General features: G+C 35.2%; 2 protein-coding genes across 2 annotated transcripts in view; one reads left to right on the top strand and one right to left on the bottom strand.

Annotated features, from left to right (window-relative positions):
- On the top strand, positions 1 to 6,373 carry LOC111417918 (sec1 family domain containing Slh). The gene is made up of 3 exons (XM_023050328.2): positions 1 to 119; positions 170 to 1,707; positions 6,014 to 6,373. The coding sequence occupies exons 1-3, from the start codon at positions 95 to 97 to the stop codon at positions 6,320 to 6,322; spliced, it is 1,872 nt and encodes a 623-aa protein (XP_022906096.2). The 5' UTR covers positions 1 to 94; the 3' UTR covers positions 6,323 to 6,373.
- LOC111417917 (ectopic P-granules autophagy protein 5) overlaps positions 6,357 to 24,904 on the bottom strand; it is a 27,454-nt gene continuing 8,906 nt past the window's right edge. The window contains exons 4-15 of the mRNA XM_023050327.2: positions 19,485 to 20,890; positions 19,257 to 19,430; positions 19,082 to 19,205; positions 15,697 to 16,007; positions 15,476 to 15,644; positions 15,282 to 15,418; positions 15,077 to 15,227; positions 14,793 to 14,987; positions 13,459 to 14,741; positions 12,983 to 13,404; positions 6,784 to 7,201; positions 6,357 to 6,726 (exon numbers count right to left, since the gene is read on the bottom strand). Of these exons, the coding sequence (XP_022906095.2) occupies positions 6,411 to 6,726; positions 6,784 to 7,201; positions 12,983 to 13,404; positions 13,459 to 14,741; positions 14,793 to 14,987; positions 15,077 to 15,227; positions 15,282 to 15,418; positions 15,476 to 15,644; positions 15,697 to 16,007; positions 19,082 to 19,205; positions 19,257 to 19,430; positions 19,485 to 20,890 (5,106 nt within the window). The 3' untranslated portion in view covers positions 6,357 to 6,410. The remainder of the gene's footprint in view (positions 6,727 to 6,783; positions 7,202 to 12,982; positions 13,405 to 13,458; positions 14,742 to 14,792; positions 14,988 to 15,076; positions 15,228 to 15,281; positions 15,419 to 15,475; positions 15,645 to 15,696; positions 16,008 to 19,081; positions 19,206 to 19,256; positions 19,431 to 19,484; positions 20,891 to 24,904) is intronic.

Here is a 24,904-nt window from a genome sequence, read left to right on the forward strand (position 1 = left end):
TTCGATAATGACGTCTGTCAAAATAAGGAACACGTAGAACAAATCTTGTAAAGTAGTAATTACATGAATTAGATACTAATTTTACTACGTAAAGATGTCGATTAGACAAAAACAAATCAGTAAGTACTTATTTTACGTAATTTTCTTGTATTATTTTCTTTAATTACAGATGCTTTGAAGCAAATGTTAAATTTAAATCAACCGCAAAATAAATTGGGTGCTTCTGAACCTGTATGGAAAGTGTTGGTTTATGATCGCGTAGGACAAGATATAATTTCGCCCTTAATATCGGTTAAAGAATTAAGAGAGTTAGGGGTTACATTGTACGTTCAATTACATTCCGATCGAGATCCAATCCCAGAAGTTCCAGCAATTTATTTTTGCGTTCCAAACGAAGAGAATTTGGGCCGCATTAGCCAAGATTTTCAAAATGGTACTTACGACATTTACCATTTAAATTTTATCTCGCCTATTTCGCGACAAAAACTTGAAGATTTAGCCTCCGCCGCGATCCAAGCAAACTCAGTGGCCAACATCCACAAAGTGTACGATCAATACATTAATTTTATATCGCTCGAAGATGATATGTTTATTTTAAAGCATCAAAACAGCGATGATTTATCTTATTACGCTATAAACAGAGGTGATATTAAAGACACGGAAATGGATTTGATTATGAATTCGATGGTTGATAGCTTATTTTCATTTTTTGTTACAATGGGGAGTGTTCCGATTATACGAAGCCCCAAAGGAAACGCGGCCGAGATGGTCGCTAAACAATTAGATAAAAAATTAAGAGATAATCTATTTGACGCGAGAAATAATTTATTTCAAAATGATGCCCAAGCGGGTAATTTTAATTTTCAAAGACCGCTGTTGATTATTTTGGATAGAAACGTTGATATGGCAACTCCGTTACATCACACTTGGACTTATCAAGCTTTAGCTCACGACGTTTTGGATTTAACGCTAAATCGGGTTGTTATTGAAGAACCGGCCGTTGGTGGGGCTCGCTCGAAAACACGGCCATGCGAATTAGATTCAAAAGACAAGTTTTGGTCGTCTCATAAAGGTTCACCATTTCCGACGGTTGCGGAAGCGATTCAAGAAGAATTGGAGCAATATAGATCATCAGAGGAGGAAGTTAAAAGGTTAAAAAACTCGATGGGTATTGATAACGACACGGATCTTGCTGTATCTATGGTTTCGGATAACACGGCTAAGATAACATCAGCTGTTAATTCATTACCACAGTTATTAGAGAAGAAGCGATTAATCGATATGCACACAACGATAGCGACGGCTATTTTAAATTATATTAAGTCGAGGAAATTGGATAGTTTCTTTGAGTTGGAAGAAAAAATTATGAGTAAGGTGTTAACGGAAAAAAATTTGATGGATATTATTCAAGATCGAGAAACGGGAACCGTCGAGGATAAAATGAGATTGTTTATAATTTATTTTATTTGTACTCCAAGTATTACCGAAGGGGAGTTTAAAAAATTCGAGGGGGTTTTAGCTGAAGCCGGTTGTGACACTTCCGCTATGAATTTTATCAAAAGGTGGCGAAATTTTTCTAAGATGACTTCGCCAAGTAATCAATACGAAGGGAGCGGGACTAAAACGGTTAATATGTTTTCGAAATTAGTTTCGCAAGGATCTTCTTTTGTGATGGAAGGTGTTAAAAATTTAGTCGTTAAAAGACACGTACGTTTCATTTATTTATTTATTCTTAGACGCGCGAATATCCAGCAAATATACGCATACAGGGTGTGTCTTCAATATATCCAATAACTTCGCCATATGTGGTTTTAAAGAAAAATGTTTCAAATACATTTTTTTTTATTAATATTGGGGCATTTTTTGGCGATATTTGCTTGTAGACATTGTCTTTTGTTCCGTTGCTATGGCAACCAACATTGTTTTTTTAAATGGAATGCATATGTTTTTCCTTTTTTTTTTGGTAGAAGATAAATCCTTCTACGCGATGAACATATCAAATCATATGGTTCAATAAGAAAAAAATTGAGAAAAAATGCGTTCTCTGAAAATATTAAATCAGCAAATACAATCAAAGTAGGCGCCGAAATAGCGCCGAAATAACGCCGTTAAATGTCAAAAAATTGATAGTTTAAACAAATATGGCGCATTTAAGCGAACGACAAAGAATCCAAATATTACTGATGTATGGGCAGTATGATGTTAAATACCCGGGTATTTATTTTCAAGGATAAATTTCCTGGATATATACCCCGGGGTATGTACAGTCATGTTCACGGGAAATGCACACTCAAGGTCAAGCGCTGTTGTGAGATCCGACATGCCGCTGACTCGGCTGTCTAAACGGGCTGAGCCGAGCGCACACGAAGCTCACGGGCGTCGGATCTCACAACAGCGCTTCACCTTGAGTGTGCATTTCCCATGAACATGACTGTACCAAAGATGGGTATTTAGAGGTATTTATAAAATTTAATTTAAATTGAGTTGATGGCAGTTTTGCGAGCACTTACTTATAATATCTACAAGAATGCTACAATAACGGTAAAATTGCATAAGAGTACTGAAGATAGTAGAAGTAGTAAAGTACTGATTGTGAATAGAACATGGCGATACACTGTTGAACCCAAATTGTTTATCATAGTCCTGGAGAGTGCACTTAAACAACAAGATTGGACCCAAAAAGGCATAAACATTGATGGCAAATGCCTAAGTAATTTGCGCTACACGGACAATGTCTTTCTTCTTACACTGTTGGAAATAATTCACGAGCACACCCTGTATAATCTGAACGCGTGCATCTAACGTCTAGCCCGATGTGCTATCGTACGTTGTCATGCATGTATAGCAGACCTGGGAGCCGCCGAACGTAGGGAAGCACAACGGACCGTAGCACCTCATCTACGTATCGTTGACCCGTCATGGTCTGCTATGCACGCAGCAGACGTGTACGTCCACCGTATGTAATCGCACCCCATACCATAATGCTCGGTTGTCGGTGGATAGGGCGTTCTTGCACACACTGCTCGAGTAGACGATCATCACGGCTCCGACGAACTAAAATTTGCGCATCACCGGTGCTCAATTCGAATCTTGATTCGCCGGAAAACAAAATGTCCCTCTACTCGGCAACCTACCAATGCCTAGCGTCGACCCACTCGTGACGTATGCTGCGGTGCTCGGGTGTTAATGGAATCCGCTGTATTGCACGACGCGCGCGCCAGTCCACTATCTACCAACCGCCGCCGTACAGTTCACGTAGTGAGTGCGCCTTCCCCTGCCAGTGGCCAAACAGCTCCAAGTTGCCTTGAGGAAAACACACACGACGCTAAAGCGCTGAGCACAAGAGCGCGATCCTCGTGTGCTGGGGACGCGCAAGGCCGTCCCGGCCGCGGCTGAAGGTACCTATGTCCTACCTCAGACCATTCTCGCCATGCTCGTTGCACTGCCGATAACGACCGGTCGAGACGACGCGCAATTTCACAGAACGATACACCCTCAATGTGCATACCCACAAACATTCCTCGCTCAAACTCGTTTAAGTAACGCGATCGCCCATCCATTGCGCACAGAGTACGATAACAATGTGGTCCCTCACACCACACTAAAAACGACCGGTATTTTCCATCCACTTCGGTCTCCATAGCGATGGAATGTTCCACTTGGAAGGGCGGCTCAGGCAACAATGCCGCGACGGAACAACTCAAAACTCCCCGAATAAACTCGTCTACAGTAAACCTTTGTGCTCCGCAAATATTATGGATTTATCTTCACGCGTTCATATTATATAGGGTGTGCTCGTGAATTATTTCCAACAGTGTATTTCGGATAGCCTTGGAGAGATTAAACTAATGCTGAACGAGTTAAAGGAAGAGTCGGGCCATCAACGGGGAGAAATCAAAATTTATAACAAATCTTGTTTCCAGCTCTAACATCAACATTGGGGATAATGAGAGTGAGAGGGTTGACAGCTATGTATATCTTGGTTATGAGGTTCGTGATCGAGAGATAAACAATCGAAGTAAACCGAAGGATCACACTCGTATGGGCCTACGGGAAACTTAGAGGCATCTTCAAGAGAAAAGGCCAAGAAAGGCTTTAAATCAATGCGTGTTTCCGGTTATGACATACGGCTCCAAAACTTTAACATTAACGGTAGCCACTGCCAGGAGGGTCCAAGTAGAGCAAAGTTAGATGGAGAGGTCGATCCTGGGTGTAACTGTGAGGGACTACATACGAAATAAAGACCTATGAAGAAGAACTGATGTAAATGAGGTGATCAACATTGTGGCAAAGCTTAAGTGGAACTGGGCGGGTTAAGTCGCGCGAATGAAGAATGAGCAGTGGACAAAACGGTTGCTTGAGTAGAGACCGCGAGCGAACAAACGAAGTAGACGTCAAAAGAATGACCAACAATTGGATTCAGACAGAACAGAATCGAATGGAACAGAATAGGAGAGGTCTATGTCCAACAATGGACGCAGAGGGTTGCTTGATGATAATAAATATAATAACTTGATCTAATCTAAATTACGACAGATTCTACCCGCCGGGTATTTACCCAGCGCCCATCACTGTGGTAATAGATAACACACTCAAAGTGAAGTTTATGCACTGTTCAATAATATTTACGCGGATAAACAATCCACAGTATCCAAAATATTAAAAAAAAATTATAACACCGGAAGTGTTAAAAACCTTCCAAAAAGTAGACGGCTGAAGACAGCTACCAATGACGAAACTACATAAAATGTGTCACCGTACCCATACATTATTAATTATTCATAATTGTTGAAACTGTCATTTTTTTGACATTTAAAGCTGTCAACGGCGTTATTTCGGCGCTTACTTTGATTGTAATTTGCTGACTTAATATTTTCAGAAAACGTATTTTTTCTAGATTTTCTTTCTTTTACAACCATATGATTTGATATGTTTATCGCATAGAGGGATTTATCCTCTATCAACGTATGCAAAAAGAATATATGCATCCCATTTAAAATAACAATGTTGGTTGCCATAGCAACGAAACAAAAACAATACAAACAAGCAAATATCGCCAAAAAATGCGCAACGATTAATAAAGAAACTGGTATTTAAAACATTTTTCTTTAAAACCACAAATTATGAAGTTATTCGCTATATTCCAGACATTTGACACACCCTGTATATGCACTTTGGGGATGAATATCACGACAACTGTTCAATGAAAAAATTTGCAGAAAACTTTGTTATAATCACCGATCATTTCTACTATATTAACGTGAATTTGAAAATTTTTAGCTCCTCAGTTCTTTTTTTATAGCGAGTTAATCATAAAAAAAACGATTTTTGAGTTGCCGTAAATTACCGTTACTTTATGAATTTTTTTATCAAAAAATATAAGACGAAAAAAATTTGTGATAGCCTACTATCGGTAAATTAATAATCTGTAAATTTCGTTACCAGAATTATATCAACAGATAGGATTTGGAGTAGTATCGGTTGTAATTCGGTAATACCTCTTCTCTCAAGGTGCTATTCTGGGCGCATGTGCAGATTTAGATGCAATGGCTGATTTCGCTATGATATCAAATGAAATTCGTTTATGTATGTATTCTTCAACATCCGCTCATTATGGAGTAAACGAAATGGTTGGGGTTGCTCTTCGTCATATCTTCTCCAATGACCAAACTTATAGTTTAATAACTATCCCCAGATCGCGTCAACTCATAATAAGTTTTGTTGCATACACTCTACTTTTTAGAAACCCCAATCGAGTGGTGTTAAATCAGGAAATCGTGGTAAATTTCATCTCATCTACCAATCCAACGGTTTGGAAACGTGCGGCTTAAAAAGTCTTGGACTTAAAATGTAGAGGACCGCCAGCCATCTTGTTAGAACTACTTATTGCCAATACCATTAGGGCATTTGTATGCTCAGTGATTAGAACAAAGTTTACTGCAAATTTTTTTGATTGAACGGTTGCAGGCAAGCATTTTTAGGCATGAGTTAAATAAAAATGATTTTGTTGTAGAATTTACCCGTTACAAAAATAGTGGATCTTTTAATGGAATTTAAAAGTAGTTCCGAAATGGATGAGTATCATTATTTGGATCCAAAACAATTACGTTTAACGGATATTCCAAGAAATCGCTCCCCATTTCAAGACGCGATCGTTTTTATTGTTGGAGGTGGAAATTATATTGAATATCAAAACTTGGTGGATTACGCAAAACAAAAAAGTATCTCTGGAAACGTGAAGCGAATCGTTTATGGTTGTTCAACGTTGAATAACGGAAAACAATTTTTAAAGCAATTATCTATGTTGGGGAGGGAAATGTAATATTGGGGAAAAAAAGAATTATTTTAAAAATATATTTAAGGTGTATAAACATTTTATTTTTCAACTAATAATATAATTTTAATTTTTTTTATCCAATATCACGCAAATACGATTTAATATAAAATTGATTCAATAGATTTATTAAAAACACAGACACGTTATGCAAGGAATTACTTGGATTTTGAGTTTCTTTTAAGGCTAATTCCGCGCACTCTTTAATTTTGCCTTGGGTGTACCCGAAATCTAAGTTTAATAAAATTTTGGGACACTCGCTATTTCCGCCGGGTTGGCCAACCGTGCCGGGGGAATTCGCCGATTTTCTTATCGTTTGGATGTTATTTCCTTTGTTATCGGGTAATTGGGCCAAAATATAACCAGCTAAAGCTCGGCATAAAAATTTGTATCTAAAAAAATTTGTTATTACCGAAAATAATTTAATTAACAGTTTTGTGTGAACTTACTGAACACTAACAGCGGGTTTAACAATTCCAATAGCCCCCAAAATGTTTCTCCCCCATTTAGAACCTTCCTTATCTTCAGCCGCTGTTAATAGAATCTGCGAGAACCGATATAAAAGGCTCCGACAACACGGTTCATCGATTTCACTATAATCAACGGCCATCGTTAAGATATCGTGCCATAACAACGGGATTTTTGGCTCTAAATTTTCCCTCATTTTAATTGAACTTATCCAATCCAAAGAGACGCTGAGTAAATGTTTATAATCCAAAACTTTTTCGATTTTTTGTAAAATGTAAGCGTGCAAGGTTAAGATGCACCCATTTTGGATTAAAACTCGCTCTAATTCGGTCGATTTATTTAAATTAAACGTTATAATTTTTGTTATGTTAGACCAAGAAAGAGGTTTGCTTTCAGAAACTAAAAAGAAGCTATAAAAATAAAGTTACAAAAATAAATACAGTTCGTGTATCAAAAGTAACCCCTTCTGTTTCATTTTTTTAGAAAATTAATATAGTTTTTTTAAACGGAATATTCTCTATATTGTATTTTTTAATAGAGGATGTTTCTTCGTTCTATTCTCGAAAAAAACAACGCCGTATTTTTCCCTGGATAGATTTGGTTAAGCCGTTTTGAGAGACGTACGGCTAAACCCGAATGTTTCTAGATGAGTATAGTGTTAGTTTTAATTTTACATTTGCGCTGTCACTAAAATTAACATTAAAAATAGAACTAGAAACATTTGGGTTTAGCCGCACGTCTCTCAAGACGGCTAAACTCAAATGATTCTAGTTCTAGGTACAATGTTAGTTCTAGCAACAGTGCTAGTGTAAAACTAGAACTAATGGCTGGTTTAGGATATCAAACGTAACCGTTACCGTAGCAGTAGTCGTAACCGTAACAGTAAAGAACTTAAAGCTTACAGCTGACCCGTTTAGGAAGCAACTTTAAGATTTTAAAAGTTTCCAATAAGTATATTGATTATTTTATTTTGTGTATAGCAAAAAATGGATAATAAATTAATGAAATACGTTGGTTAAAAAAACAACGTAAAACAATCGAAAACTGTAATATCAACAACTATAGTTGTTGTAATATATACAAGTGTCAGAAAAAGTTCCACTGGTGCTGTGGTATTGTTGTGTATTATCATCGTGTTTTATTACCTCGCTGTGTATTATCATGGATCGAAAAAAAATTAATAATTATTAAAGCTTTGTCTCCGGCTCACCGTCTGATAATTACTTTGCAGTAAGTATGCGTTATTGAAATGTGTGCTCCTAACATATTATAATATATTATAATTGCATGTTTCATTTATTTATTTTGTTTGGTTTGTAGTTATCTAGCTGAAGACTGCTCAATGCAGAAGATGGCATGGAATTATCGTGTAGGAAAAGCTACTGTACATATTGTAGTTAAGGACACAACAGCTGCTCTCTGGCATATTTTACAGCCAAAAGTAATGCCAACGCCCGAAAGAGAGGATTTTTACAAAATTGAAAGAGCTTTTTCCCAAAGATGGCAACATCAGAATTGCATTGGTGCAATAGACGGAAAACATATTCGTATTCAAGCACCAAACAAGTCTGGAAGTGAATTTTATAATTATAAAAATAGTTTTAGCATCATTCTAATGGCAGCAGTTGATGCTGAATACAATTTTATCACAATAGACATTGGTGCATAGACTTAGTGCTAAGAGAAAGCTGTTTTGGCAAAGCACTTCTTAATGGAACACTCCCCATTCCGCCACCGAAGAAACTTCCAGGTAGTAACACCATACTCCCACATTTTGTGATAGGGAATGCTGCATTTCCATTGTAGGAAAATATAGTGCGCCCATATCCAGGCCGATATTTAGGCATTGATAAAAATATCTTTAATTATAGGCTCTCTAGAGCAAGAAGAACAGTTGAGAATGCCTTTGGAATTTTATGTCAGAGATGGCGCATATTAAGAGGAACTATAGTAGCTTCAACTGAAATAGTTGAGCAAATTGTTCAAGCTACTGTTGTTCTTCACAATTATCTACGCAAATATAGGAATGGGGGATATTACTGTTCACCTGGTTATGGCAATCAAATTGGGGCAAATGGGGAAATAATCGAAGGACAATGGCGTTCAGAATCATTTCCGCTAGAAGGTGTACAACGATTAGGGAGCAACAATTCTTCAAGAAAATGCATGGAAAATCGAAACTTATTGTGCCAGTATTTCAATAATGAAAGTGCAATTCCTTGGCAATTGAAGTATGTGTCAAGAACTGGACAATAAATCCTTTTCAATAATTTTTTATATTTTGTTACTTTTATTAAGTAATAATTGTATATTATTTCTTCAAATTTTGTCCTAAACGTAAGAAGTTAAAAGTTGGTCAACTTTAGGTGTTACGGCTACATCGGCCGTAGCCTTAAGCGGTTCCCTAAACGGTGCTATTGAAACACATTGGTTTAACTTTTCTTACTGCTACAGCTACGGCTACAGCCGTTAAGTTTGATATCCTAAACCCACCATAACTCTAAACCCAAATGTTTTTAGTTCTAGGTGTAGTGTTAGTTCTAGTTTTACGCTTACACTGTCACTAAAACTAACACTATACCTAGAACTATAATCATTCGGGTTAAGCTGTCTTGAGAGATGTGCAGTTAAACCCGAATGTTTCTAGTTGTAGGTATAGTGTTACTTTTAGTTTTACACTTGCACTGTTACTAAAACTAACATTAAACCTAGAACTAGAAACATTTGGGTTCTCTCAAGACGGCTAAACTCAAATGATTCTAGTTCTAGGTAGAGTGTTAGTTCTAGCAACAGTGCTAGTGTAAAACTAGAACTAACTCTAAACCCAAATGTTTCTAGTTCTAGGTTTAGTGTTAAAAAATTTTAATAATTAATGCCCGGGATACACGAGGCTAGTTTTGTAAGCTAGGATAGCAAGCTAGTGCTAGTAAGCTAGCAAGCTAGTGCATCTATCTTCGTGTATACAAAACTAGCTTTATTCCAGGCTAGTAAGCTAGTGTCTGGAGCCAGGATAGTTTAATAGCTTGCCGTTCTATTTTTAAAGCTAGTAAGCTTCTCCCACCACTGATTTTGCTGTGCTGGCTTCGGTTTAGCTTCGTGTGGCCGGGGAAGCTAGTATCCGTTCGGCTAGTGCGCAGTGTCCACGCGGTTTTGTTTGTCTGACTGCAACTACGTATGTTTCTGCAACGAGATGCCGAAACTAAGTAACGAAATAAATTTAAAGTTTGTACAATTGTACCGTGAGAAGGAATGTCTATGGAACGCTACCATTCCGTCTTATAAAGACAAATCTATGCGGGATTCAGCACTACAAAAAATCCGTGGCGAATTACGCCTGTCTCATTATTGTATCCATTCCTTGTATTTTTGGCGTCACAAGACTCAACAGAATATCAAACATATCGGGCGTCATTCGCAAAATACTCTTGTACTCGCCTATATCGTTATTGCAAAGTTCTTTTAAAAGTAAAGCAGATGATCCACGTTCATTCCTTCTTAAAAGCCATGGTCTTGTCCATACACGTTTTTCTAATACATCTTCTAGTAATTCGTCTAATGCAAATTGACATAGTTTCCGAAGTAACTGTTTCAGTCGTATTGTGTTTTTCTTACGAATGCAGTTCATTTTACTTCACGGACGTTTTGTACCGTCAATACCGTCAACCGTCTGCAATGGTACTGGCTTGGCTGGGTTAAAATTACTGGCATCATGTAAACAGCACTAGCATCTTCCAAGCCAGGACAGTTATCTAGCTTACCTAGCTTGCTATCCTAGCTTACAAAACTAGCCTCGTGAAAACTAGAAACTAGAATCATTCGGGTCAAGCCGTCTTGAGAGACGTGTGGCTAAACCCGAATATTTTTAGTTCTAGGTATAGTGCCAGTTTTAGTTTTACACTTGTACTTTCACTAGAACTAATATTAGACCTAGAACTAGAAACATTTGGGTTTAGCCGCCCGTCTCTCAAGGCGGCTAAACCCAAATGATTCTAGTTCTAAGTATAGTGTTGGTTCTAGCAACGGTGCTAGTGTAAAACTAGAACTAATACTAAACCCGAATGTTTCTAGTTCTAGTTTTACACATGCACTATCACTAGAACTATAATCATTCGGGTTAAGCCGTCTTGAGAGATGTGCAGTTAAACCCGAATGTTTCTAGTTGTAGGTATAGTGTTAGTTTTAGTTTTACACTTGCACTGTCACTAAAAGTAACATTAAACCTAGAACTAGAAACATTTGGGTTTAGTCGCACGTCTCTCAAGACGGCTAAACTCAAATGATTTTAGTTCTAGGTGGAGTGTTAGTTCTAGCAACAGTGCTAGTGTAAAACTAGAACTAACTCTAAACCTAAATGTTTCTAGTTCTAGGTTTAGTGTTAGAAAATTTTAATAATTAAGCGCTGAATAACAATTAAACCTAGAACTAACACTAGACCTAGAATGTTTCTAGTTCTAGGTCTAGTGTTAGTTCTAGTTTTACACTGTCACTAAAACTAACACTATACCTAGAACTATAATCGTTCGGGTTAAGCCGTCTTGAGAGACGTGCAGTTAAACCCGAATGTTTCTAGTTCTAGATAGGTAGGTTCTCAAGACTATAGTGTTAGTTTTACACTTACACTGTCAATAGAACTAACACGATACCTAGAACTAGAGCCATTCGGGTTAAGCTGTCTTGAGAGACGTACGGCTAAACTCGAATGTTTCTAGTTATAGGTATAGTGTTGGTTTTAGTTTTACACTTGCACTGTCACTAAAACTAACATTAAATCTAGAACTAGAAACATTTGAGTGTAGCCGCACGTCTTTCAAGACGGCTAAACCAAAATGATTCTAATTCTAGGTATAACGTTAGTTCTAGCAACAGCACTAGTATAAAACTAGAACTAACTCTAAACCCAAATGTTTCCAGTTCTAGGTTTAGTGTTAGAAAATTTTAATAATTAAGCGTTGAATAACAATTAAAACTAGAACTAACACTAGACCTAGAACTAGAAACGTTCTAGTTCTAGGTCTAGTGTCAGTTCTAGTTTTACACTTGCGCTGTCACTAGAACTAACACTATACCTAGAACTAGAATCATTCTAGTAACAGTGCTAGTGTAAAACTAGATCTAACACTAAAACTAGAAACATTCGGGTTTAGTATTAGTTTTACACTAGCAGTGTTGCTAGAACTAACACTATAGCTAGAATTAGAATCATTTGGGTATAGCCGCCTTAAGTGACGGGCGGCTAAACCCAAATGTTTCTAGTTTTAGGTCTAATATTAGTTCTAGTGACAGTGTAAGTGTAAAACTAACACTATATCTAGAACTAGAAATATTCGGGTTTAGCCGCACGTCTCTCAAGACGGCTTAACCCAAATGATTCTACTTCTAGTGATAGTGCATGTGTAAAACTAGAACTAACATTAGAACTAGAAACATTCGGATTAGTATTAGTTCTAGTTTTACACTAGCACCGTTGCTAGAACCAACACTATACTTAGAACTAGAACATTTGGGTTTAGCCGCCTTGAGTGACGGGCGGCTAAATCCAAATGTTTCTAGTTTTAAGTCTAATATTAGTTCTAGAGACAGTGCACGTGTAAAACTAAAACTAACACTATATCTAGAACTAGAAATATTCGGGTTTTACACTTGCGCTGTCACTAAAACTAACACTATACCTAGAACTATAATCGTTCGGGTTAAGTCGTCTTGAGAGACGTGCAGTTAAACCCGAATGTTTCTCGTTCTAGATAGGTAGGGTCTCAAGACTATAGTGTTAGTTTTACACTTACACTGCCAATAGAACTAACACGAGACCTAGAACTAGAGCCATTCGGGTTAAGCTGTCTTGATAGACGTACGGCTAAACTCGAATGTTTCTAGTTCTAGGTATAGTGTTGGTTTTAGTTTTACACTTGCACTGTCACTAAAACTAACATTAAATCTAGAACTAGAAACATTTGAGTTTAGCCGCACGTCTCTCAAGACGGCTAAACCAAAATGATTCTAATTCTAGGTATAACGTTAGTTCTAGCAACAGCACTAGTATAAAACTAACACTAAACCCGAAAGTTTCTAATTCTAAGCCTAGTGTTAGTTCTACTTTTAGTTTAATTAACACCAGCGGTGAAAGACTTCGTACTTATAGGGGAGAGATTACTTTTGAAGCACACTGTATAAAAACGTTACCATCTATTAAAAAATAAGTTGCTAACGTAGCTTCATAAATTTGAGACGAATTCTCAACATCAACAACGCCCAAACCAACCCCATGCAAAACACTATTAATAAAAACGGCATCTTTCGATTTATTCATAATAAACTCTTCGAAAGTTTTTAATGTAATCGAATTAATCCCGTTTATATTTAAAATTTCCATAAAGGTGATCATTAATTGATTGAGTTCGTCTTGATTCCTATACCGTTGGAAATACATTAATTGATTGGTGATTAAAGCTTTTAAATCATCTTCTCTCGCGGGAATTAACATTTTATATCTCGAGGCAAACGAAGCGATCGTTTTCACGTAGGATCGCACATAAACGTGACGTTTCGCGAATGAATCGTGTGATTGATTCGATTTTTGATAATGAGCCACGCTGTATAAAAAGCTAAAAACGAAATAAATTAATTCAAAGCATTATCTTAATTAATTAAATATTTACTGTAAGATTTTAAAATCTAAATCGTTTGGATCGTTTTTGAATAAAACCAAGGAATCGCAACTCATCACGTACCAATCGAGCACGTTTTGATACATGGTGTGATCGATTAATGTCCAATCGAAAGCTTCGGCTTGGATGAGTAAAGTTTTAATTTTATCGGCGTGATTTTTGTGTACGTTTGGTTCGTTGGCCATTTTAACCAGGAGATTTAAAAGGCACTGATACGTTCTTATTTTGACTGCAATCGGTGCTGATTCCATTAAGCTCGTAAGCCAAGCTGTCCAATTAACATGCACGAAAATGTGCCCCAAAAAAATGTGGCAATCCGGTAAGTATTGATCGGATACTTTCATCATTAATTCAACGTCGCTTATTGTTGGCCAAAAGTTTTGCCACGGCAACAATAAAAACGATGAATGAATAACGTTTAAAACGTGATCTTTAACGGAAGAATGGCAAAAATTCGTAAAGTACCAATGCCAAACGAAACTTAAAATTTTTCCGCAAGCTGGTAAAGTTTCAATAACAAACATGATGCACTCAAAAAATGTATGGACGCTTTTCATTGCTGATGGGGAATCCGATGGAATCCATGGTAATATAATCGAGCGATCATCAGCTAATTGCTTGATCCAATTAGCCATGTTTTCTTTCATATTTTGCATCGAATAAGGTAAAATCCAAGGTGAAAACATATCGCGTAAATAAGGCCAAATAATATCGCACAAAGTATCTCCTAAAACCCCCGGATGTTGATTTAACGTACTTATAACCAAAGCGTGCCCGATCATTCCATGAAACGCCATAAAAACTTCCACGTAATACCGCGTTTTTGGGTACAAACCATAAAGACCATATTGAAATCGTTCCTCAGTGAAATGTTTACAAAGCAACGTAGCCGTTTCTAAAAGCTCGATGTGTCTCAATAATCTTTGTTGGGGTGCGTATTGTCTTATTTGATCTTTTAAGGGGATCGATAAATTGATTTCGACGGGTTTCGCTAAATAATTTATAAAATCCAACCAAACTTTAATCGAAATATAACCGGTATCAACACTACAATTCGACGATTTCAATAAAACCATTAAAATCTCCCCGAAATGCTCCGGAAATTCGTGATTAAGCATACACAACAAATGCTTTCTTAAAAGATCATCTAAAGTTAAACATTCCGTTTTTGGATTTTCACCCAAACTTTGTAAAGCTTTTACAACCATTTCAATAAAATTCGAACGTTGAGAAAGTTTCGGATCTTTCGATTGTAACCAATGAGGTATATCAAACTAAATATAACAAAATTAATTAATTATGATAATATGAAGTGGTTAATTTACCTTGGAAAGTAACGCGAAAGTTATATCAAATTTTTGATCAATATTTTGACAAATCGTTGAATACATAAGCAAAAAATTCGCCGTCCCTGAATTTTGAGGTGAAAAATGCGGGGCTAATAACCCGCTTAATTCGGGATTTGATAAAATCTTGTTTAATAATCGGGGAGTTTCAAATTCTTTCCCATAAATGTGAGACTAAACAATTAAATAAATTAATAAAGTAATTGGAAAGGAGGGAAAGTAATATCATTTTCCAATTACTTTCCAATTACTTTAATACAAACCCTTCCTAAATCTTCAACACATTGACTAAATAATTGTTTGGCTGGAAGATAACTGTTCGTTTCATCATTAATCAAGCTTAAAATATGATAAAAAAGTTCAACTCCCATTTCTAACGATGAAGGATCTTCTTGGAGCTTCACTCGAAGTAATCTATTTTTAAATTTAATTAAATAAAAATAAATTAAAGTATGAAAATTAACTTACTTTATAGTTTGGTTTAAAGTAACCGAAGATAAACAAAGTGATTGAGGTGGTAATTGAAGTAAATTTTTGCAAACAGCATCATAATTACTTCTGTTCGTTTCAATTTGGTGTTGGACTCTTTCATTAATTCGAGCTTCCTAATTAATTAAAAAAAATTTAATCAAATTAATGATAAATTAAAAAAAAAGGGTTACTTTAATTTCCAAAGTGATTACAGCAGGGCCAGAACATCGCGAATTCTTATTTCCATTACAAGTAACTTGCTTTTTAATAACACATAAAACCGACATATAAACTTGAGGTATTAACTCCAAATAACTACAATCTAAAGCTTTGTATTCGGAAGCTTTTAAGTTGAACTCTCTTAAATAAAATCAAAAATTAATAAATTTTTAGTTTAAATAGAATTTATTACCTGGAAAATCGTAAAACGTTCGCAAAAACATGTTCTAATCCTTTAAACATGGTCGTTTTGTTTGTTAAATCCAAAGTGGGTACTAAAGGTGCCGATATTTTTAATGCCGGGGCTTCTTTTGGGGTGTCGTATGATTCGAGGCGTTTTAAAATTCTTTCACGTGGATTTGCAGATTCGACGCGCCCCCCGGGGTTTGGATGGGGAAGATTAATTTTTGATTTTTCACGATAATTCGCACATCTCCAGGATTTTAATGAATTGGTTTGTTCTTCTTTAAGTTTGTAGTAGTTTAAATATTCTAACCATGGTGACTTTAACAAAAAAAAATGTAATTCATTATTTTTAACTATAAACCCAAAGAGTAAATCATTTATTTATTTCAAGTGCTAGAATTAGAACCTAAGACTTTTCCAAACAACTTATTTAAATCTCGATTTTTCTCATTGTCAATAGAAACATTATCTGATAATGATTATATCATTTATATTATTTACATTACATTAATTGTTATTGAGGGCTAAATTATTAAAATCTTTATTAAATTAAAACTAGAACCAACACTAGAACTAGAAACATTCGAGTTTAGTGTTAGTTTTTAGTGTTGCTAGAAGAATGTGCAAATGTAAAACTAACACTATACCTACAACTAGAAACATTCGGGTTTAGCCGCACGTCTCTCAAGACGGCTTAACCCGAATGATTCTAGTTCTAGGTATAGTGTTAGTTCTAGCAGCAGTACTAGTGTAAAACTAAATCTAACACTAAAACTAGAAACATTCGGGTTTAGTATTAGTTTTACACTAGCACTGTTGCTAGAACTATACCTATAGAACACTATACCTATTATAGGATTCAAAAGTTTTTGCCCCTCACTTTGAACGCGAATAACAAAAAAACTACTCCGTAGAAAAAATCGAGACCACCTTTGTTGGACGCGAAATTTAATTGTTTATAACGTGTGGTGATTTCAAATTTTTTCTCCCACTCGTATAGCAATTGTCACAGGTATAATGAAAAAATGTACGCGATTTCGGACGATCGGCGAAGAAGCTCGACTTTGTGATTTTTTTACACGGGAACGGTTCATCGAAAAAAATCTAAATTTCGACCACACATTGCCGAAAGTGTACTAAACATGCCAGTGTTTTTATTTTTTGATTTTTCTGATCTATTATCAAAAAAAACTACATTATGTAAAGTAGTGATATCTCGATAACGCGTTATCGTATGAGATTGAGGTTAACATCATTCTGACCGCCTGATAAAATTGAATAAAACCTAACCCTCATTGTACATAAACCGAAAAAGCAATTTTTTTGTTTTTCGTCCAAATTTTAAAAACTAAAACGGCTAGATCCAAAAACTTAGTTGAAAGATGATGAGCTCTAAGATACGCAACTTTGCCCCCATCTAACCATTTCTGTATCTCTTATGGTTTCTGAGATCCTAATGGTGGGGGTCGAATTTGAATTACCCTGCATATAAACCACTATTCTACTATATATAATTTACTTATATATAAACAATATAATTATCAATATATGATCAATATAATTTCCAGAATAATCGTAAATAATCGAAAAATTGGTTGTTGTTTTCATTTCTGTAAAACCGTATATAAACCCACGAATAATAACAGTGATACTGTTAATCTAGCAGACAATAAATTGTGGTTACCAGTAAAAAATAGTGACTTGTTTAATTGAAAAATAAATGCAAAAAATAACAAAAATTTGTACAGTGTGCTTAAGCCGTTCTTATCCTATACGTTTGAAGATGCATCCCCGCCACATAATGCCGAAGATGCCCGGCCGGCGTAACCTTCCTCCGCTCCTCACACCCGCGGAAATAGATTCGCGCGGATTCATTTAACTCTCATTATAAAATCGCATTGAGTATTTCATGTACAATGAGGGTTAGGGTTTTATTCAATTTCATCAGGCGGTCAAAATGATGTTAGCCTCAATCTCATACGATCTCGCGTTATCGAGATATCACTACTTCACATAATGTAGTTTTTTTGAAAATGGGTCAGTAAAATCAAAAAATCAAAACACTGCCATGTTTAGTACACTTTAGGCAATGTGTGGTCGAAATTTAGATTTTTTTCGATGAACCGTTCCCATGTAAAAAAATCGCAAAGTCGAGCTTCTTCGCCGATCGTCCGAAATCGCGTACATTTTCTCATTATACCTGTAACAATTCCTATACGAGTGGGAGAAAAAATTTGAAATCACCACACATTATAAACAATTATTTCGCGTCCAACAAAGATGGTCTCGATTTTTTCTACGGAGTAGTTTTTTTGTTATTCGCGTTCAAAGTGAGGGGCAAATACTTTTGAATCCGATAATAGAATTAGAATCATTTGGGTGTAGCCGCCTTCAGTGACGGGCGGCTAAACCCAAATGTTTCTAGTTCTAGGTCTAATATTAGTTCTAGTGACAATGTAAGTGTAAAACTAACACTATATCTAGAACTAGAAATATTCGGGTTTAGCCGCACGTCTCTCAAGACGGCTTAACCCAAATGATTCTACTTCTAGTGATAGTGCATGTGTAAAACTAGAACTAACACTAGAACTAGAAACATTCGGATTTAGTATTAGTTCTAGTTTTACACTAGCACCGTTGCTAGAACCAACACTATACTTAAAACTAGAATCATTTGGCTTTAGCCGTCTTGAAACACGGGCGGCTAAACCCAAATATTTTTAGTTCTAAGTCTAATATTAATTCTAGTGACAGTGCTACTGTAAAACTAAAACTAACACTATACCTAGAACTAGAAACATTCGGGTTTAGTCGCACGTCTCTCAATACGGCTTAACCCAAGTGATTCTAGTTCTTGGTATAGTGTTAATTTTACACTTGCACTAGACTTGTCACTAGTGGTGTCTGAAAATCGTAAATTTCAAACACTCCCTGTATATCAAAAACGAAGAGGGCTATGAAAATTTGGTTTGCCCCATTGTAAGTTTCACAAAAAAGTAGCTCAGGTTCGCGAAAGCCGCAACTTTCTATCTTTCATAATAACTGAGATACCCTGCAAACCCATCGAAATTTGGACACCCTGTACATCAAACATTTTTTTTCAGGTGAATATATTTTGTGTTTTGACAGTTTCTAATTGTCAATTCATAGTTTCTATTTTCAAGTGTTCCGGTGTTACCAACTGCTACATACCTCTTTCCCTACATTGCCAAAATTGACTTTATTTTTGTTAAAAAAAAAGTATAAAAACGCGAATTACAAAAAATAGCACAAAAAACACGTTTCATAAGACTTAAAGCACTCATTCATTAAAAAAGTCGTGGCTTCGCCACTCGTTTTTCAACTTAAATTCGTGCATTTCTTACGAAACTTGTTTTTTAATATACTATTACCGTATTTCCTTGCATAATAAAAGCAAGTAATTGTGGTTTGCATTGAGTTGGAAGTCTTGGAAGGTAAATGTTTTCATTTTGAAGTGTTGGTTCTTCCAACCACAAGCTGTAAGCTCGAAATAATCTAAAAAAAACATAATTTTAACTTTGCAAACTTAATTCATGATAAACGTACTCATAACATGACTCAAAAAATAATTTTTGAGCATTGTCATTAATCGAACATTCCTCAACTTGTTCCTTGTAATAATTAACGCAATCTTGTAGGTGTTTTTTTAATCGTTTTTGGAATTGGAAATTAATGACCCCCTCAAAAAATTTGCTTCCTAAACAAACCACTCGAACGTTCCTAAAAGAAATTATTTTAATTATTAATACATAAATTCAATAAATAAATACAAACCCATTTAACGGGATCCTATCAAGGTATAAACCAAAAAATTTTTGCCAAATTAACGGTAATAAAGGATGATCAACGCTTGTATCTAAAGCTTGTTGCGCCCATCGATAAAAACATAACGACCCAGAAGTAAAAGATGGCAATTTCAAATTTCCCGCTGCCTTTCGAATTGCTGCATCAACATTAACCTTTCCTTTTTGCGCCTCCAATTGCATTAAAATTTCTTTCCATAACCCAGTAATTTTTTCGCGCTCTTCGAATTCCAAATCAATCATTAAATAAGCTAACCACGGACAATTCGATAAAGAACTATTTATTAATAAAGTTCCCGGAGTATTCGCTGAAGATGAAACCCATTTAAATAACGACGTGATCGTTGTTGATTGTTCTTGAGGTGTGCTGCATTGTAACAACTCCCTCAGCGTATTTTTACAAACTTCTAAAGCTTCGGTGTAAAAGAAACTTATTTTTATAATAACATCCAAAAGATACATAACACCAAAATCTCGATTCCAATTTGGAACCGAAACTAACGAATTCATCCAAAGCCTAACGACGATTCTAGGCGATTCAACTTCGTATTCGGAACAATTTAATATTTGATTTCCAATCATATGTCCGAATTGCTCTAAAATTGGATTTTGTAAGTTTTTTGAAACCAGGTGGAGATATCCTTTATCAGCGTTTAATAATCCGAGTATAATCGTTTGAAATTTATCACAGTTTACTAAGGATTCCTGACAATTTAAAAATAACGGCACAATGAGATTCAAAGCGAATAAGACGGCTTCGTATTTTTGTTGATTTAGTAAAAAAATTAGTTGATCTAATCCTTTATTACAAATAACCGGAATTAAATGACCATAAGTTGTAACCAAAACCGATAAAAATGCGGGGATCGTTTTATTTTGATCCCTTAATCCTCTACGTAAAACATCGTAACGTTCCGGTTCAAGAACTTTACTAAAATCAGAAATTCCCCGATCGGTGATGTGTAATCGAAGCTTAAACAGAATCGCCCAAGACCATTGGGAAAACGTTGGATCTTCTTCGACCAATTCCGCTATTAATAAAGCGATTTTACAATGAATTTTATATGGAATAAATGGATTTAAGTCCCAATTTAATCGGGCGATGATCATTCTCGCCCAACGGCTACTTTCACTTCCGTACGAATTCGTTTTTAAAATCCGTACAATTATTTCAATATCATCTTCGTTTGGTAACCAAATCGAAATTGGAAGTTCTTCGTATAAATATAAAGCGTAAACTCCTATATTTGAGATGTTATGATCAACGATTTTTAAAATGTAAGAAAGTAGAGTCGGTGTTTTTGATGTTAGGTGTGTTAATAAAATTCTTGTATTTTTCGAACATGTTTCTTGAGTTGTTTTACTTATAAATCCAATCTAAAACATTAATTAAAACATTCACAGAAAAACGAATGATGAATTAACACTAAGACATCAACAGTCTTAGGCCCACTTTTACCACCTCTTGATAAATTTAACCGATAGATAAATTGTCGCTCTCAGCCAATGAGAGCGCTTAAAACCGCTGTAACCATGGTAATTATCTATCGAATAAATTTATCAAGAGGTGGTAAAAGTGGGCCTTAGAGCCGGTTTATCAATATCTAGTTAAGACGATTTATCTGCCAATTAAAATTGTAGCTGATAGATAACGTCGACGAATCGTTTATCCACCCGTAGTTTAGGGTAATCTTATAGATAAATATGACATTTGGATACCCACCAGATTGAAGTACTGGTTAAGGGTTTACCTATTAGATATTGTTAAAAAAATGTGAGCACAAGTTTGGTTGCTTGGTGAAAGGAAATGACAATAAAATCAAAATATAACGTCAAAAATAAATTAAGCTTATAATTGTGGCGATGGATAATTTAATTAATAATTTAATCAAATTTTAGTACAGCAGAAAGGAACTTGCTGATGGATTTGGCAAACGAATATAAAAATGTTATAGAAAATAAACAATAACCTAGTAATTTAAAAAAAAAAAATAATATAATCTATAATCTAATATAGTATAATCTCGTCTTAATTTTAACCAAGATTGACAAAATTGTGTCCTTTTTTAACCGTAATCTAACAAAAAAACGTATTCGTCCAACTCCTCAAAGTGGTTTTGACCTTTTTCTTTCTTTTATAATATGTGGTCGTCGTTTATAATTTAAGAGTTGGACAATATCCTCATCTTTATCGCTGTCTAATAAATATTCATGTAGGAATTCCATTATAAAAGAGGTTTTCGAAAACAAAGCACAATACCGAAAGCACACGAGAATGATAACCTCCAAAACATCAGCTGTTTATATCAACTTTATAAACTAAAGTCAATTATTCAAATTTCACCAATTACGTTTCATTTCCGGTTCTAATGTTAACACTCAGGGGTACCATCTATGTTCTATCTTGTAGGTTGCTGCTTATTGGGTAGAAAGTTGCTGGATAAACGGTTCACTGAGGTTATTTGTTAGGCAAGTTTATCCATGAGTTGCGTATCTAACAGATTTAACTTGACATTGATAAACCGGCCCTTAGTCTAGTTAGTGTTAAACGTGACTAATAAATAATTTTGTTAGTAAATTTGACTACACTTACAGAAAATTGTCATCAAAATTTTACAAAATAGTTCAAAATGATAAAATGTTAATGAAATTATCTAAACTTGTTAAAAATTATTTAAAAGCACAAAATTGATCTAAAATTGTTTAAATTTGTGTAAACTCGTTCAAAACCGTCTAAAATAATCAAAATGTGGCTAAAATTATCAAAACTTGGCCCTTTTACCACCTCTTGATAAATTTATCCCATAGATAAATCCAACTCTTAGGTCCATTACTACCATCTTTTAGTTAAATTTATCTTATAGATAAACCCATCTACTAGCCAATCAGAGCGCGTGAAATAGCCGTAACCATAGTAATAATCCCTTAGATAGCTTAACCAGAAGATGGTAGTAACGAGCCTTAGCCAATGAGAACGCTTAAAACCGCCGTAACCATGGCAACTATACTCTAGATCAGTGTTATCAACTTGTGGGTCGCGACCCCCTGAGGGGTCGCGAAGCCTCTATAAGGGGGTCGCGAGAACTCAGTAAAAAAATTTTCATCTTGCCCTTGAAGACTTTTATTCAAGTTGTTTAAATGCTCAAATAAGTCGGAGAGAAAAGCCAATTTCAAAAGGAATTCCGGGTCAGAAATGAATTCAGAGTAATGTGACTTGGCTTGTTGTAAATATACTAATAGTTCAGCGCGAAGTTCCATAACTCTGGTCAGTACTTTGCCTTTTGATAACCACCTAACCTCTGTGTGGTAAAGCAAATTGCGGTGTAGTGGCAAGGTTTTGGCTGCAAGAGCTTGGCGATGGAGAAAGCAGTGCATCCAACAAGCGTTTGGCATTTGTTCTTTCAGTCTAGCAATAAATCCACTCTTCGCACCAGTCATGGCTTTTGCTCCGTCACTACAAATAGCAATGCATTTTTGTGCCCAATTGATATTCATATCTTGCGTAGCTTCAACGAACATGTCATGCAAGAACTGACCTGTAGCATTTTTGGGAAGTGCCTTGCAAAATAGTATTTCTTCCATCAATATTTCATTGGATTCAAAAACGCACAAAAGCTACAAACTGCGCAATATCCGTTGATTCATCAAATTGTAAGGACACAAAAGAACTTTTCTTTATTTTTTCTATGACTTGATCACGAACGTCAGTCGCCATATTGCTTATCCTGCATTGAATGGTATTGTCAGAGAGAGGTATACTTTTGAGCTTTTCGACCTCTTGTTTGCCAAACATAATCTCTGCTATATTTAAAGCCGCTGGTAAAATCAAATTTTCGGCAATACTGTGAGGTTTTCCTGCTTTAGCCACACGAAAAGCTACTCGATAACTAGCGAGCAACGCTATGTTTTGTGTTTAGGTGGCGTACCAACTTCGATGGTTTCATGCTTTCTCTTGACAAAATTTCAAAGCAAATTACACACTGCGGTTTATTCTCAATCACAGTAAACCCAAATTTCAAATAATTGTCGTCATAAATAACGACAATTATTAAATTTAATTGTCGTAAATTTTTGTATGGATTAAATATTTTTAACATACATGAAAAAAAGGGTCGGGGGGTCGCGAAATATTTTTTGTTACTAGAGGTCGTGTCATGAAAAAGGTTGAAAAACACTGCTCTAGATAGTTTATCAGGAGGATGGTAAAAGTGGGCCTAAATTGTTTATACCTATCTAAAATTATAAAAATTTTATAAAATATATCAAAATAACCAAAATGTTACTGAAATTATGTACAGGGTGGGTGTTATTATAGGCTATCTCAGAAACTATAAGAGATACAAAAAAAGTAGGTGCCATGTCTCAATCTCTTTTTTCAAGACTAATCCAATCCCGCAAACACCAAATCTCTATTTTTTTTTGTTTTTAAGTTATAGCCAAAAAGTCAAATTTTCGTGATTTCAAAAAATGCTCATATTTCGTTTATTTTTGAAATTAGAGAAATGGGGTTGATACGTTCTTAAGACACTTTTTTAAGTAGAATATACTGCCGTTGAAAAATTTTAAAAATATTTGATGATTTTTGAGATACAACACAAAGTTGTATTTTTTTAAATACAAACTATAGTAGATTATGGTGTTACTGAAAAGAGCATATTTTTAGCTTTCCAATGATGTATTGCACGCATGGTGTATTTGGGGAAAATAAGCGTTATTTTTTAATTTTAAAATATTAAAGATTAAAATTCAAAATTTTAATTATAGAGGTTATAGAGGTTTGGTGTTTGCGGGATTGGATTAGTCTCGAAAAAAGAGACCGGAACATGGCATCTACTTTTTTCGTATCTTTTACAGTTTCTGAGATAGCCTAAAATAACACCCAAATTTGCCCACCCTGTACACTTGTTCAAAATGATTTAATAGTCCAAAATTGATATAAAATTGTTTAAACTTGTCTAAACTTGTTCAAAACTGAAAAGATTTATAAAGTTGTCTAAAATGATCAAATTAAATTTAAAATTATTTTAACTTGGCTAAACATGCACAAAAATATCTGAAATTGTCTAAATGTGTCTAAAATTATCTTTGTTTTTCAATGTGATGCTGTATCGAAAATCTTACAATAGACATGAAAGATAATAAAAGCTGTGTTTACGTAGTTATTACAATTTTTTGCGATTTTCTGTCAACATTGGAAATGATATTGGAGTAATGTTGGTCTTTTAAATAGTTTGAAATTAATTTGGACTAATTTTTAGACAACTTTGTACAAGTTTTGCACTTTTTCAGCAAAATTCATTAAACAGCAATACGTTAAACGGAACTTTTCGAATGACTATTTCGCGAATGGTTTTAAACCAGTCGCTGCTTTTGAATGAGCACGGTACTACA

Source organism: Onthophagus taurus, chromosome 11, assembly GCF_036711975.1.
Source record: "Onthophagus taurus isolate NC chromosome 11, IU_Otau_3.0, whole genome shotgun sequence".
NCBI classification, from domain to species: Eukaryota; Metazoa; Arthropoda; class Insecta; order Coleoptera; family Scarabaeidae; genus Onthophagus; species Onthophagus taurus.

Coding starts and splice junctions, on each gene's coding strand:
- LOC111417918 (XM_023050328.2), top strand. CDS start 95: ATGTCGATTAGACAAAAACAAATCA. Junction 120..169: donor GATTAGACAAAAACAAATCA/GTAAGTACTTAT, acceptor CTTTAATTACAG/ATGCTTTGAAGCAAATGTTA. Junction 1,708..6,013: donor ATTTAGTCGTTAAAAGACAC/GTACGTTTCATT, acceptor ATTTTGTTGTAG/AATTTACCCGTTACAAAAAT.